We start from the raw sequence: 16702 nt of genomic DNA on the forward strand, positions 1-16702 counted from the left end.
TTAGGTGGAATATGTTTATAAAAAGAAACTTCCTTTTCTCAACAGTATGATTACCTTGAGATATAATTTAAAATACTAAGACTTTTAGGGGAACCTGGGTGGCTCAGTTGGTTAAGCATCCGACTTTGGCTCAGGTCATGATCTCGCAATTCCTGGGTTCGAGCCCCTCATCAAGCTCTCTGCTGTCAGCACAGAGCCATTTTGGATCTCTTTCACCTTCTCTTTCTGCCCCTCCTCCACTCATTTTCTCTCTCTCTCTCTTTCTTTCTCTCAAAATAAATAAACTTAAAAAACTTACTAAGACCTTTAGATACAATGGAATGAGGGAGTCAGTTTCATAAAAGATAGATAAGACAAACCAATAGGTTATGAGAGTCAAAGGTATATAATGAGTTTACCAATACCTTTGAAGTAAATTTCTAAAACTTAGCAACATCTTTTTTTTTTTTTTTTTTTTTGGGACAGAGAGAGACAGAGCATGAACGGGGGAGGGTCAGAGAGAGAGGGAGACACAGAATCGGAAACAGGCTCCAGGCTCCGAGCCATCAGCCCAGAGCCTGACGCGGGGCTCGAACTCACAGACCGCGAGATCGTGACCTGGCTGAAGTCGGACGCTTAACTGACTGCGCCACCCAGGCGCCCCCTTTTTTTTTTTTTTTTTTTGCAACATCTTTACAAATATTCAAAACATTAAAATTGTATGGGAATATAAATCTTCAACTAAAAACTCTGACATTAAAAATAAGACTTAGGAAATCAATTCTTAGTACAAAAAAGTTGGTCAAGCTAATATTCATTTCCACGGTGTATATCAATTTTTATAAACAAACAAATATCTTTTTTTAAAAATCATTAGGCAGCAAAATGCATACCCCACATTGGACCAAAATATCTTGTGTCCTATCATAATAAACTACTGAGCTTCCCCTTTCCTTCCATTGTGATTCCTCTTCCGGTATCTTTTAGTGGTTTCTCCCTTGCTTTCTCCAGGCCCTTGTCATTAACTGGACCTATTTCAGAACTGAAGGTTTAGAATACTGTCTTCAGCAAATGAAGTAAAAATTGTGTTCCATGTTACTAATTCTAAAAAGAGTGAGAATCCAGAGCCTGAAGACCAGGATACCCTTACCTGGTCCTAGTATGGAGACACAGGAAAGGAATCTGGGTCTAGAAATAGGTAGTTTCATACATTGTTCCAATAAAATAAACAGTATTTAATACTTGGCATCATCTAGACAGCATTTATGTTATCAACAGAACTACTTTTATTACTATCTGCTCTATGTTGTATTAACGAAATAATCCCAATTTAGAAAAGAAGTCACCAAAATTTGTCCTTCTTCAGGAAAAAAAAGAAGCGGAACTCTTTTTTTTAATGAGGCTGAAGAATTTGAATGAGACAGAATAATGAGTATGCTAATGATCAAGATTTCTTAAATACTGAAATTCATTCCTGAGTTAGGTTTTAGAGTCTATTTTGATGGATGTATTCAAAATAGGCTAAACATTTGTATTCTAACATCAGGCAAAAGCGTGTGTTCCTCTCCTATAACCCTTCTTGCTAGTGGTTGTATTCTGGATTTGTCTTTCCTCTTCTTGGAATGGTCAAATCTAGGATTTGGGTTTGAGTTTTTGGGTAAGTAGTCCTGCTCAGGCCTAGGCAAAAGGCCCTTCAGTAGTCTATTCTAGACTCCTGGAGTTGCAGAGGGGGATCTATTTCCTGTGCACAGAGTGGGAGAGGTGGGCAAGTCTGGGAAGGCAAAAGAAGTTCTCAGTCAAAAGAAAAAACAGAGAAGCTTGGGTAGGTCAGTCGATTGAGCATTCAACTCTTGATTTCGGCTCAGGTCATGATCCCAAGGGTTATGGGGTATAAGGCTCACTTCACCGAGTATGGAGCCTGCTTAGGATTCTCTCTCTCCCTCTCTCTGCCTTTCTCCCCCTGCTCATATGTGTGCATGGTCTCTTTCTCTCTCTCAAAAAAAAATTTTTTTAAATAAATAAATAAAAGAAAAAACAGACCAAAGTTCTTTTAGCTCAGAAAAAAACATGTGGTGGTGGAGTTGGAAGTGTGGGGGAAATTTGGAAATTAGACAAATTTGCTATTGATTTGAATTAAAATAAAAATTAAGGTTGGATAAATTCTTCCTCCTGAAGAATCTAGAAAGACAAGGCAGTAACATGTACTCATGGGTGATTATTAGGAGGGGAGTAGTTTAAATCAGTTTATTAGATGGGAAAGGGAGGAACTTAAAAGGGGAATTCTTTTTCTCTTAAGTTTTATTTCCTTTTAAACAGCCATCTGTCATGTGTTCTATCTAGTTTGAGAGGAGATTGCCAATTGCTCCCTATCTTTTTCTTATCCTTTTTGAGGACTTAGCTCAGTAAGTTAAAATGATTAACTTTTTATGAGACAAATGGGACCTTTGATGATCTCTAGGGGAAGAGTAACTGGTCTAGGGCAGGATTTGGGTTTTCTTGGCCCAAGGTTGGTCCTAACTTAATCTCACTGCAAACTAATCCCAAGAATGGATTAAGATGTTTGGGATACTGTCTCTCAGGTAAACATTACACTTATCTTAACATCTATTGCTCCCCAACCTCTCGCCACTTTAGGTAACTCCTGGGATTCTGAGCGCCTTTTCCTACATCTGCACTGCTCAAATTTTAAAAAGTTAACATGTTTTATTTTTGTGAAAACAACTACTTAAAAAAAAACAACTAAAGAAGACTATAATGAAATCTTACCTAACTAGAATTAGTTCAGTTTGCTTGTGAGTAGAAAGGAAAGAGGGTAGAAGCTATATAAACTTTTTTTTTTAAGTTTATTTATTTATTTTGAGGGAGAGAATGAGCACAAGCAGAGGAGGAACAGAGAGAGAGGGAGAGGGAGAGAATCCTAAGCAGGCTCTGCACTGTCAGCACAGAGCCCAGTTCGGGGTTCAAACTCCAGAACCGTGAGATCATGACCTGAGCCAAAATCGAGTCGATGCCCAACTGACTGAGTCACCCAGGCACCCCTATAAACTTTTAAGTTCAATTCTGTAGTAGGGTGGTAAAAGCAACTCACAAATTAGGTGAAAACAAAAAGTTTATGACAAAAATACCAAGATTTAGGGAAGGACCTTAGAGAAAAGGTTTATAATCTGAATAGGGAGGAAGCAGATGAGACATAAACACTGCTGTGTGTTCAGAAGTAGAGCCTGACAAAGCTAAAACACTTTCTAAATATTAACTTTTGCTCTGAGTCAGTAATCCTCTGATAGGCACATCAGTATATCAAATGGTAAAGCAAAACAAAAGATAAAATTATTTGCCCATGCCCAGAAATAAAATTCAGGAATAGATAATCTCCTCCTGTGCTTCTTTGCCCTTTACTGTAGCAGCATAAACAGGCTGCAAGTGCCCCTGTGGGTGTCTTAGGGAAAGTAAATTGGTTACCAGTGCTCCGTAATAGCTAGGAATGTGGAAGCTGAGGCCAAACTAATAGTAGACAGTTAGATCAGAACCAACTCTAAGCCTGAAAAAGTTTTTTGAGTATCACTCTTCTTGTGCAAGATGAAAGATTATATTTTTAAAGGGCCATTCTACCATGCCAGAATATTCTCATAAAGATTTTAAGAAGTGGGGCACCTGGGTGGCTCAGTCAGTTAAGCATCCAACTTGGCTCAGGTCGTGATCTCATGGTTCTTGGGTTCCTGCCTGCATCAGGCTCTATGCTGACAGTTCAGAGCCAGGAGCCTGCTTCAGATTCTGTCTTTCTCTCTCTCTCTCTCTCTCTCTCTCTCTCTCTCTCTCTCTCTTTCTCTGCCCCTCCCCCACTCATGCTCTGTCTCTCTCAAAAATAAATAAACACTAAAAAAAATTTTTTTTAAGATATTAAGAAGCCATTTTCCTGGAAATGAGAAGCTTTGGCTTTCCCTAGTGCCAAATCGTCTACTTTGGGGGAGACATGAATTAGGCCAGATACTCCAGAAGAAAATGATCATTAAAGGATGAATTGGTAGATTTCTCTTTGTTGCCAGAAGTAAGGGGAAAGGAGTTATGGGGGTGTGTGTCAAAGACCTGTTTTTCCCTAGTAGGTGTGGAGTTTCCAGAAGAAACAAACAGATCTCCTCATCGCCTTTTATAAGCATAGAATTACAAAGTTAGAAGCAGCCATGCAGGAGGCACAGCAGACGGTGACCAGCCAGGAAAAGTAAGTGACAAATCAAATCACCAGAGAGCATTTTTTCTTTTAGAGAAGCTGTAGCCCTTATTTCCTTATGGTTGCAAAGCCTCGAAATTGCTCTACGTGTGTTTGTGTTTGTCTTGGGCAAATCAGGTACCAAATTTTTGATCCCCTCAATCTCCATTTTGTTTTTCTCTTTCTTCCCTCAAGGAGCCCTGCTCACCTTATAGTTTTCCTCTTGTACTTCCTTGTCAAAAATTGCTTCTTTGGGGAGATGAGGCATAGCTTTTCAATATAAAGACGAGAGACAACATTTCAGATGTTACCTCCAGGAGGGCATATTTGGAAATCTTAAGCTAAAAGATGGAATCCTTGATGGAAGTTTTCAGACAGCAGCAGGCCAGGGGTATGTGTGGAAGGGAAATGGAACTGTGTGTAAACTCCTTTCTGAAATCATACCAAGTGACTGCTTATTTTGTCCACCTGATTCTTCTAGCCGTCAAACTCAGCTCCTATCTCCTGAATCCCTAGATCTCTGATAGAAATACCTTGTACAGTGGCAGGCATCTCTCTGTATTAACTAGATATTAACAATAAAAATCAGGGTTTTTTTATCCCATTGACCTGCTGGAGATGATTATTTCCATCTTTTGCCTAGAGAGCTGTCAGTCTTAAAGAAGGAGAATGGAGAACTGAAGAAATTTCTTGCCATCCTAAAGGTGAATGAAACAGATTTTCCTTACTATTATTTTCTCTCCTACTTTTCCTGTATATCCAATTGACGTGTAGAATAGTGTTTCCTAAACTTTTTCACATCCTGGCATAAATAACTGATAATATTTGTACAAGTACACTCTGGTAAATTGTCGAGGCCCCAGAACACCTTGGACTGAAGGAATCAACATGTAACACTGGTAACCCATTCTCGAACATCAGTGAGTCAGGACATACCATTTGGGAAACTCTCTTATAGAAGAGACATCTATTGTAACTTAAAATTTCTCTTTAAGAATCCCAAGACACACAAAAAAAAAAAAAAAAAAAAAAAGAATCCCGAGACACCTCAGGACCTTTCTTCTTCCTCCAATCCACCTCTATTTCCTAGACGTTTCTTTCTTCCTAAGAATGTTATTTGTATTTATATAATTTTCCTATTGATCCTACTCCTGAAACTATTCTAGCACATTTATCCTGCCATTTTCCCTTCCCTCCCCCATAGACTCTCCATATTTTCCCAGGTAAATCAGTCTTCAGGATTCCCAATGTGTTTTTATGAAGAGTAACTAAATGTTTATCCTGCCAAAGCTAATAATTTCCTAGGGAAGCATTGCTGCTCTTTTTTCTCCTGCTGGGAATCTTAGCAACAACAGCTAGAGGACATTGCAGCTTAGTTATCTAGCAAGTAACATTCATTCGTTAGGACCCTTGAGCTGCAGCTTCCTTCACTCCCATTTTTTTCACTTACAGGAATCTCCAAATTGGTACCAAGGAAGCAGGTCAGTTTTATCAGGTCCCATACTAGCCCTGTTTGAAAATTGCTGTTCTTTCTTAACTCTAGGCTGCAACACACCTGTGTGGGCTGTAAGGTGGAGGAAATGGTTGAAGTTATCTTTCACTTCTCCAGTTACTCACAGAAAAGTGCTCAAGTAAAGTCTTGAATGTAATGTTCACTCTTATGAAATCCTACTCATCCTTCAAAATTCAACTAATATGTCACTTCCTGTGTCAAGACTTCACTAGGCAGAGTTCAATATTTTATTAATCATTTATTCAATAAATCTTAATTGCCTATTGTTTATCAGGTGCCATATTAGGTGCTGGGTGTACATCACCAGTTAGTCTCATTGGTAATGTCCGTACCCTACCAACTATTAAATGATTTTTTTTTAATCTCAGCCCTGTTTTGGTGTGTTAAGAGACATGGTTCCTGCACCCACAGAAGTGACAGTCTAGTGTTCTTTCATGCTTCTGTACTTCTGATACACCAATTATAATACTTAAACATTGCTTTTATTTATCTTTTTATCTCTCCAACCTCTCAAATATAGGAACCTATTCTAGTTACATTTGTAATCTCAGGATCTAGGATGTTTAAGCACTAAATAAATGCTTGTTGAAGAGATGGATGAGGGGATGGAAGGAGTGAGGGAATGATGGATTTATGCATGGATGAACAGGTGGATAGATACATGTAAAACTGAGAGTACTTTGTAGGCCTTGAGGGAAAGAAGAAAGGAGAACTTCAAAATTTCTCCTATTACAGGCAGTAGAGAAGGTTTCACTTAGGAAATTAGAGAGCCAAGGAGTCTCATATGGAAACTTTGCCTCCATATTTTGCGGTGATACCTGTAATACATGATAGTAAGCAATTTGTGTGCTCAGAGAGTAAGCTGTTACTTCTATAAACAATGATCTGATTGATCCTCTTAGGGGGTACTTAACTTCTGCTGCTGCTTTTTTTTTTTTTTTTCCTTTCAGGTCAGCCACACCTCGACCAGTAGGCATTACTTCTCCATCACAGTCAGGTAGTGAACATTTTTTGCCCAGATACCTGTGTGAGGTGAATAAATATCCTTTTCCCATATGGAAGATAGTTCCCTCTCAGAGACTGTAATGTGATTTTTCTAATCTTGTGTATGGTATGAAAAGATCATATAACCAGATACCCACTTGTGACAGATTGGGTAGGCAAGGCAGTGGGCACACCATTGATGGCTACTTTTCATACTTCACTTTATTCTCTTTCAGTTACTCCACGACCCAGTTCTCAGCACAGCAGCCAAGTGGTCAGGTGAGTAGACAGCCTACACAGCCATATTAAAACTGTTGGCAAGAGTTGGAATATGAAAGAAATACCTAGATATGGCAGAGATAGGGACTAAAGAGACTTTAGGTCTATGTAGAGTTTAACACCAGGTTTGTTTGTTTTCTTTCTGTCTCACCTTATACAGTCGGTCCTCCTCGGTGGAATCTGTCCCTTACAGAATGTCTGGATTTACTAGCTTGGGACAAGTAAGTGATACTTTACTTTCTCTTCCCAGAATGAGATTTCTAATGCTAAATGAAAGCAAAGATTTCTGGCAAAAATATTAACCTTATATTGGTTTTGGTATAAATTATCTGATGCCATGCCTGACTTTCTTTTATTTTGGCAATGCAGCCCTGATGTTAGAAGCTAACACAGAGAATAAGTGGCGTGAAAGTAGTGGAAATGTTTAAAGACTGAGTTAATAGTAATAGTTCATTTTGGAAGTAATAAAGTGTGGATCCTCCTTGGACTACCATGCCCATTCTGGGAGAACAATATATGCTTCAATGTGCAGATATAGAGAAATAGCAAAGAATATGGAAGCCAGAGAATGGGGATGTATTTATTAATTGATGTTTATTGTTTGTCCATCAGGGAGTCAGAGGCCTACAAGGAAAAAGTACTCCCAGAGACTCATATATTGGTGAGAGGGGGGCTGGGAAAGGATCAGAAACCAACATATATTCAGTACAGATACCAGAAGATTTCTGGTTTACTCTGCATGTATAATGCCATTATGCATTTTCTGTGCATAATATAAGGCAATTAATTTTTTTCCAGACACTGACTGATTCCAGGTATCCAGAGATATATTACTGATTTTCAAAGAATAATATTTCTGTTCTCAAACTGATAAGGAGAAACTTTTTTTGAGCAATGGAAAGTCATTGAAAGCCTCTGGTCAAGAGATAGGGGAGATAGTCTCTGGTCAAGAGACACCCAGGTGTCTCAGTCAGTTAAGGTCACAATCTCACAGCTTTGTGCTGACAGCTCAGAGCCTGCTCAGGATTCTCTCTCTTCCTCTCTCTCTGCGCCTCCCCTGCTTGTGATCTGTCTCTCTCTCTCAAAATAAGTAAATAAAGAGATGGGATAACTTGAGTAAAATAGATTTGGATTTTTAAAATTGCCACAAGATGGCAGTAGAAGTTAGGTCTAAAAGATGCCCGTTGTGTTAGCCTGAAGGGGAATCCAGCTTCTTCACTATGTATTAAAAATTCCAGTGAAGGATACCCACTTAATTTCTTGTCTCTTTCCTCTTAGAACTATTATTGTTATTACTATTTTCAAGGGCATTATCCAGTCCATAGAGAATACTTATCAGAGAGGATTTCCCTTTCTTTCACAAGAGGCAGGGGTGAAATTTGCACATTTCTTTCTGTATAATCATTTTTGAAAATCACCAAATAGTTTCCCTCCAATTCTTTCATATTCACCCTTTAAAAAATGTAGAAGTCCTAGAAAATTTATTTCTGTCAGGTTAGTAGTAATATTTTCTATTTCGTTCCTGATTTTAGTTATTTGAAGCTTTCTACTCTTTTCTTGTAGAAAAAAGTTGTCTGAAGACTAGCCAATCTAGTTGAACATTTCAAAGAACCTACTTTTGGTTTTGTTGATTTTCTCTGTTTTTCTATTCTCTATTTCATTTATTTCTGCTCTAAGCTTTATATCTTTCCTTCTGCTTATTTTGAGTTTAGTTCTTTTTTTAGTTTCGTAAGATAAAAGGTTGGATTATTGATTTGAGATGTGCTTTTTAAATGTAGACATTTTTAGTTATAACTTTCACACTAAGCACTGCTTTCATTGCATCCTAAAAGGTTTAGTATTTTCTGGTTTTGTTTTCACTCATCTCAAAGTATTTTCTAGTTTCTTTTGTGATTTTTTTTCTTTGAATCATTGTTTTTTTTGGCAGTGTGTTGTTTAATGTTAACATATTTTGAATTTCACAAATTTCCTCCTGTTACTGATTTTTAGTCTCATTTCATTGTGGTTGGACGAAATACTTTGTATGATTTAAAATGTATGGCCTAACAGATGGTTTATCTTGGGGAATGTTCCATGTACACTTTAGAAGAATGTGTATTCTGCTGTTATTGGGTGGAGTGTTTGTTCTAAAGAAGTCTTTAGATTTAGTTGGTATATAACGTTGTTCAAATCTTCTATTCCATTGCTGATCTTCTGTCTAGTTGTTCTATTCATTATTGGAAGTGGAATATTGAAGATTCCAATAGTTTCTCTCCAGTTCTCTTCAATTCTGTCAGTTTTTGCTTCTTGTATTTTAGAACTCTGTTGTTAGATGAATATATGTTTATAAGTGTTGTATCTTTTTTTTTTTTAATTTTTTTAACGTTTATTTATTTTTGAGACAGAGAGAGACAGAGCATGAACAGGGGAGGGGCAGAGAGAGAGAGACACAGAATCTGAAACAGGCTCCAGGCTCTGAGCTGTCAGCACAGAGCCCGACATGGGGCTCAAACTCACGGACCGCGAGATCATGACCTGAGCCGAAGTCGGAGGCTCAACCGACCAAGCCACCCAGGCGCCCCAAGTGTTGTATCTTTTTGATGGGCTGACCCTTTTACCATTTGACCTTTGTCTCAAAGTGCATTTGTCTGATATAAGTCACTCTGCCCTCTTTTGTTTACAGTTTGCATGGAATATTTTTTCCATATTTTTACTTTCAACCTACATGTGTCTTTGAATTTAAGATGAGTGTTGTATAGATAGTGTATAGTTGGATCTTTTTTGTTCGTCATTCTGCTCCATTTCATTGTGCTGTTATCATAAATTACATCTGTATAAGTTGTATACTCATCAATACAAAGTTAGTTTTATACAATTGTCTTTATAATCATATAGGAGAGGGGAACCTGGGTGGCTTAGTCGGTTGAGTGTCCGACTTCAGCTCAGGTCGTGATCTCACGGTTTTGTGAGTTTGAGCCCCTCATTGGGTTCTCTGCTGTCAGCCCAGAGCCCACTTCAGATCTTCTGTCCCCCTCTCTCTCTGCCCCTCCCGTGCTCATGCTCTCTCTCTCTCTCTCAAAAATGAATACATATTTAAAAAATCAGATAGGAGAAAAAAGTTACAAACAAAAATACACATATACTTTTGTATTTACCAATGTAATTGCCTTTGCCAGTGCTCTTTATTATTTCTTCATGAAGATCTGAGTTACTGTCCAGTGTCCTTTCAGGTAAGCCTGAAGGACTCCCTTTAGTGTTTCTTGTAAGGCAGATTTGATAGTGATGAATTCTCTCAGTTTTTGTTCACCTGGGAACGTCCTAATTTCTCCATCTTTGATGTTTATTTATTTTTGAGACAGAGAGTGTGAGTGCAAGGGGGGTGGGGTGGGTGGGAAGAGGATCCAAAGCAGGCTCTGCGGTGACAGCAGAAAGCCCCATGTGGGGCTCAAACTCACAAACTGTGAGATCATGACCTGAGCTGAAGTTGGACACTCAACTGACTGAGCCACTCAGGCACCCCTTTCTCCATCTTTGAAGAATAGTTTTGCTGGATTTAAAATTTTTGGTTGACAGTCTTTCTTTTAGTATTCCGAATATGTTATCTGCCAGTGTTCTTGCCTCCCTGGTTTCTGAGGAGAAATCAATGCTAATTTTACTGAGAATCCCATGCATGTTATAAGTGACTTCTTTCAAGTTTCTTTTTTTCTTTTTTTTTTTTTTTTTGGTCTTTGGCTTTCAGTAGTTTATGATATGTCTAGGTGTGGATCTCTTTAACTGGAGTTAGTTGAGTTTCTTGGATGTGTAGATCAATTTTTTTTCATCTAATTTGGGAAGTTATCAGCCATTATTTCTTCAAATATTCTTTCTGTCCTGTTCCTCTTTTCTTCTTCTAGAACTCCCATTATGCATATGTTGATATACTTGATGGTATTTCACCAAGGTCTCTGAGGCTGTCTGTTCATTTTTCTTTATTATTTTTTCTTTCTTTCTCTTCCTCACATTATATAACCGTAATTGGCTTCAAATTTGCTGATTTTTTTCTTTTGTCCATTTGTATGTACTGATGGGCCCCTCCAGTGAAATTTTCATTTTAGTTATTATACTTTCAATTCCAGAATTTATATTTGGTTCTTTTAAATATAGTTTGTCTTTGGGGCGCCTGGGTGGCTTGGTCGGTTGAGCGTCCGACTTCAGCTCAGGTCATGATCTCACGGTCCGTGAGTCCGAGCCCCGCGTCGGGCTCTGTGCTGACAGCTTAGAGCCTGGAGCCTTTTTCGGATTCTGTGTCTCCCTCTCTCTCTGCCCCTCCCCTGTTCATGCTCTGTCTCTCTCTGTCTCAAAAATAAATAAATGTTAAAAAAAATTTAAATATATTTTGTCTTTATTAGTATTCTCTATTTGTTGAGACACCATTCTCATACTTTAGTGCTTTAGACATGGTTTCCTAAGATATTTGAACATATTTAAAATACCAGATTTAAATGTTTGTCTAAAAAAAGTCTAGTCTGGGCTTAGTCCAATGTCTAGGCTTCCTCAAGGACAGTTTCTATTGATTGCTTTATTTCTTTATATGGGTCATACTTTCCTATTTGTTTGCATACCTCATAATTTTCTGTTGGAAACTGGACATTTAAAATAATGTAACAGGGCAACTATAGGAATCAGTTATTCCTCCTCCCCAGGGTTTTTTGATGTTGCTGTTTATAGTTATTTAGTGACTCTTTAAAACTAAGTCTGTAAAATCTGTATTGTCAGGGCACCTGGCTGGCTCAGTCAGGTAAGCATCTGACTCTTGATTTCAGCTTGGATCATGATCTCATGGTTTGTGAGTTTGAGTACCACATTGGGCTCTGCACTGATGTTGCAGAGCCTGCTTGGAATTCTCTCTCCCTCTCTCTGCCCCTCCCCTGCTCATGCTCTGTCTCTCAAAATAAATAAATCAATTAAAAAAAATCTGTATTGTCATGGAATGCCACCAAAGTCTCTATTCAGTTAGCTTAGTGGTAAGCTAATGATTGGACAGAGATTTCCCTTAAACACCTGGAACCAGTAAGTCTCTCAGTCTTTGCTGAAGGGTTGTGTGTGTGTGTGTGTGTGTGTGTGTGTGTGTGTTGGGGTTCAGTTTCAGCACTTAGCCAGACAATTGAGAACTGTGCCTTAGCTTTTATCCTGCTTATATGACCTCAAGGTAAGAGATTAAGGCCTTTTCAGGTCTCTTCTGAGCATGCACATAGTCCTGCACATGCATATGGTCTAGATCCCAAGAACGTGTTGTTTTCAGAGTTCTTACCAACTCATTCCCCATCTCTTCCATCTATGCTTTTTGGTTAGCCTATTGTTTGCCCCAATTAATATTCACATCCTCAGGCAACCTAAAGAAGTGCTTTTAATTGTTTACAACAAACACTCCTGGGGAAAAGGCTTTTCACACATGGTAAACTCTAAGCTCTAAGTCATGATGAGTTTGTGCTACAAGTCAAGTCACATAAAGGCAGTCTTGCAAGTAGAGTCTTCCGGCAAACCACTGGACAGGTCAAGTGATTATTCTCTGGGAATGAGACTGTAAGAGTCCCAACCCCATTCCATCCCCACAGTGACTGCCAGAATGTTGGTTTTCAAGGCTACCATGGAGCTGGAGGAGAAATGGGAATGGGGCAAGTTAAAATGCCAGAAAATTCACTCTTCTTAGCTTCATTTGGCTATTTTTTCTGGAATAAACATTCCCCAGACTGTTGCAAGGCTTTTGTTAATTTCTGGAGTTCTGAAAAAATTGGTTCTGACAATTTTTGCTAGTTTTCTCTTTCCTCTTATGGAGAGAATTTTTGGAGGTCCTTATGCCACCGTTTTTGCTGTCACTCCCAACCAATTTAATGACCCTTTGTCTTTAGCCATTCTTCCTAGTAATCCCCATCTTAGAGGGGAAACCGAGACACAGATACATTAGAACACATCAAGGCAGTACTGGGTCCTGGCCCACAAATCCATGAGAGGGAGGAAAGCAACTTTCACTGCTAGGTGATTTGTGAGTTTTTTTTACTTGTTGTTAGTCCCTAAGCCTAACATATACACTAAAAATCTTTGGTCCCCAATTTCTTTGCCCTGGCCCCAAGTATACCTGAATAAATCTCTTCTCCAGCTCATGGGTTATCTCACAGGCTGACTTTTATGTTTTCCAGAAACCCCTTCACCAGCTTCCACTCACAGCCTATCTTATAGGTAAGTAGCACTGTGCTTCCTTTCACTTGGGATCTGTTCACACTGACACTCTGCTATCAGCCCTGGGGTTACTTCTACTAGCCTATACCCCTGACATTTATAAATCTACCTTGTAAACAAGAGAGCATTGAATAGTACTGTGTCTAATATACATCAGAATTATTTTATTTTTAGTTGCAAGCAGGGGATTTATTTCCTGTCTTGTCTAAATATATAGGCTGTCCCTTTAAATACGCTTTTTACCTTTACCTTCGTTTTCTTTGCTGATGCTTTTATTTCCCCTCCTTAGGCCTTCACCTGCCTCTTCTGGACAGGGGATTTTTTCTTTCAGACCATCCCTAAATGGTGGGGATTCAAGCTACGCAAGAGCCCTTACCCCCAGTAATTCAGGTGTGTTAAATGTCATTCCCAAAGGAATGGAACTTCAATCATTGACATGTATACTAAAATGAGGATTTTCAAGGTGAAAGAAGTTAGGAAAAGAATGACTTTATAGCATGTCTCTTAAATTGCTTAGCTAAGTCTTTTTCCCTTCTGAGTGGTGTTCTACAGATTAAGACCTACCTATTTACCCTGACCCATAAGTAACATTGCCAAAGAACTGCCCAAGGAAGTTATCTTTCACCATTCCAGTTCTGTCCTTCAGGTCAGAGGGAAAGCAGAACCCCACTAGAGAGTCTTCCTGGTTTCCAGCTACCAGTCCAGCAGGTGAGCCCTGGCTAGTCTAACTTGCCTGTGTATGAAAAACTTACATGGTTGGGCCTGTGCACAACATACCCTTTTGGTCTCCTCTTAAGGTGGTAAAATGTAACCAGTGGAGAATGATACGGGTTTCAAGTGTGGTAACCAGATGTTCACAATTTTCCAGAATGGTTTCAATTTCAAAGATTCTTTCCTACTATCAGATCAGCTTCCTGGTTTGGGGTTTAAAAATTAGGTCACATGGTAGTGAATGCCTTTAAACTGAGAGGTCTGGGCCAGTGTGAACTAAGTGCGTAGACACAACTGACATTCCCAAAAGCTCCACAAAAAAGTATTTCAATGGAATATATCTTTTGGATAGAGGTACTACTTGAACTAGGAAAAATCACATGTACTTCTCTAGAGATGGTTAGAATAAGGCTTTATAAATTTATGGGACTATGATATGTCAGCAACAAGAGGAAGAAGGCATGGGAATAAGGAGAGAGGTTTGTAAGGAGCTCTACATGCCAAGTCCAGTCTTGCCTTTTAAGTTAACTTTTATGGCCCAGGTTTTGAGGATATTTAGGCTCTTTTCCATGCCAAGCTCCTGGTGAGCCCAAGGACATACTAAGGTGGGTAAATATTTTGCTCTCATATTCCAAATGCCCTTTATTTTCATTGGCAAGGAATTAGGGTCTAAGCCGCAAGAGGCAACACTGGGGAAATAACATCCCTGAGATCCTTACAAATGGAGGGATTTACCTACAGATGAAAAAAGACTTAAGGGACATATAAACCATCTGCAAACATATGGCCCCTATTGGAGCCTGATTAAAACTGTATAACACACACACACACACACACACACACACACACAAACATACATTTATGAGAAAGTTGAAAACTGAATACCTGTTGGACATTTTATATTGTTTTCTTTTTTTTAATGTTTATTTTTTATTTTTTGAGAGAGAGAGAAAGAGCGCACACATGTGTGCAGTAAGGGAGGGGCAGAGAGATGGGGACAGAGCATCTGAAGCAGGCTCTGAGCTGACAGCAGGGGCTTGATCTAACTCACAAACCGTGAGATCTTTACCTGAAGTCAGACGCTTAACTGACGGAGTCACACAGGCACCCCAATATTAAGGAATTCTTAGTTTTTGTGTGTGGGCATACTACTATTGTGGTTGTTTTTAAAAATAGTCTATCTTTTGGAGATACATACTAAAATATTTAGAAATAGGAAGTTAAGGGATTGTCTGGGTTTTGCTTTAGTATATAATCTAGTGGACATGGGGCAGTGAGAGTAGAAATGAAAAAAATTGGCCATGAGCTATTTGTTGAAGTTGGGTGATGGATACTCGTCAGTCCATTATACTACTTTACTTTTGTATTTTTTGAAAATTTCAGTAAGATTAAAAAAAAAAAAAAGCTATTGAAGTTAAGTGCCACCTCCCCAGGGCATAAGAATCCTGCCTCCCTGGTAAGCACATTTCAGCATAGTAGTCATAGGTTCCAGGTCTTCCAAAGTAGTTCTTTAAATATTCTGCCTTATTATCACCATAAGCCACTCAGATGTTGTAGAGTTTCATAATTAGCAACAAAGGCTTTGTCACAGATGTATCAAATCTTAGTACAAATCTTGGAACAGTTATCATGCAATGGAGAAAACTATGGGGAAGCACAGTGGTGGTTTGCTGTCTTAATAAACTTCATAAAGTGGTTTAAGAGGGCCTTATTTGCCCTTTTTGTTATAAATGCCCATATCTGCCTTCCTGTCCTCTGCTGCAGACTCTGTACGAACAGAGACAGATGGGATTAGCCAGGGCAAGAGAAGCATGGACTACTTCCAGATAGATCGTCTTCAAGGTCCAATCCATATATATTGCTTAAGGAAGGCATATAGCATCCAATACTCATTAAGTGTGATGGTTTTGGAAAATGTTTCCCTGGTTTCTTTCCACATTTCACTGTGTACCCTTATCTGCTTTGTTCTTTACCATATACACCCTATATTACCTCCTAGGAAAACGATCAGCATTATATAAGGCTAGTTCTTCAGGAAGATGTTTAGATTTCTCCCACACTCAAATGTAGCTCTCTCATTTCCTACAACTTAAAACAAATATTGTAAAAAAATTCTTGGCTCACTGGAGGTGCGAAATCATACACTTGTTAAGTATGTTTTATTTCTAGATTTCATTTTTTAAGCTTTGGATGTATTCACCTATTGCCAAAGCTAATAAACAACTCTGTTCCTTGTCCTAATTTATTATACTACTTCTGTTTGCCTATTGTTTCCTCTATGCCTAGTTAACTATGTTGATTTTCCTTTCTGTCTGATAACAGCTGGAGACCCAGACTTTCAGCTTACTAAAGTACACAGATAAAATAAAGATGTCCTTTTATTGTTATTGCAGCTCATTGGTATATTACAAGCTCTAGAATGGTGGAATGGGCAAAGAACACCACCAGTGAGATGGAACATGTATTCTTCTTTGGGTATTAAAGAGTAGAAATGAGGAATTAAATGGGTTGGCCAGTGGCAGGCAGACCATAAGCAAAAATTTTGAAAAAAAATATAAAGATAGCAAACATCTGCCAGAAATAAATTGAGTCCTGGGAATGACCATGAGGCTGAACTAGCATTCCCTACCCTTTCTGGAACTCTTGAGTTTATTTTTAAAGGTATTTCTAGACATCTTTTCTGGGAAGAGCCTGTCCTATAGCAGTATAGGAAACAAATCTTCCCAGTGATAAGATACTGATGTATTGCCTTTTAAAGTTTTATTCTTTTAACCTACCTCAATATATCCTGATTCTAAAAAAAAAAAAAAAAAAAAAAAAAAGTATACTAAGTCAGA

General features: G+C 38.5%; 1 protein-coding gene across 6 annotated transcripts in view; it reads left to right on the forward strand.

The window, feature by feature from the left end:
- RNF212B (ring finger protein 212B) overlaps window positions 1-16702 on the forward strand; it is a 36340-nt gene that overhangs the window by 10641 nt on the left and 8997 nt on the right. Inside the window, exons 5-15 of one of the 6 annotated variants that reach the window (XM_042989402.1) lie at window positions 4080-4195; window positions 4827-4887; window positions 5636-5664; window positions 6647-6693; window positions 6917-6959; window positions 7120-7180; window positions 7572-7620; window positions 13115-13154; window positions 13444-13544; window positions 13788-13862; window positions 15630-16250. In XM_042989402.1, coding sequence (XP_042845336.1) covers window positions 4080-4195; window positions 4827-4887; window positions 5636-5664; window positions 6647-6693; window positions 6917-6959; window positions 7120-7180; window positions 7572-7620; window positions 13115-13154; window positions 13444-13544; window positions 13788-13862; window positions 15630-15886 — 879 coding nt within the window. In that variant the 3' untranslated portion in view covers window positions 15887-16250. Of the gene's footprint in view, window positions 1-4079; window positions 4196-4826; window positions 4888-5635; window positions 5665-6646; window positions 6694-6916; window positions 6960-7119; window positions 7181-7571; window positions 7621-13114; window positions 13155-13443; window positions 13545-13787; window positions 13863-15629; window positions 16251-16702 lie in introns of those variants that run through there. The other 5 variants (XM_007097983.3, XM_042989403.1, XM_042989404.1 and 2 more) reach the window with 5 other exon arrangements.

Source organism: Panthera tigris, chromosome B3 (genome assembly GCF_018350195.1).
Source record: "Panthera tigris isolate Pti1 chromosome B3, P.tigris_Pti1_mat1.1, whole genome shotgun sequence".
Taxonomy (NCBI): Eukaryota; Metazoa; Chordata; class Mammalia; order Carnivora; family Felidae; genus Panthera; species Panthera tigris.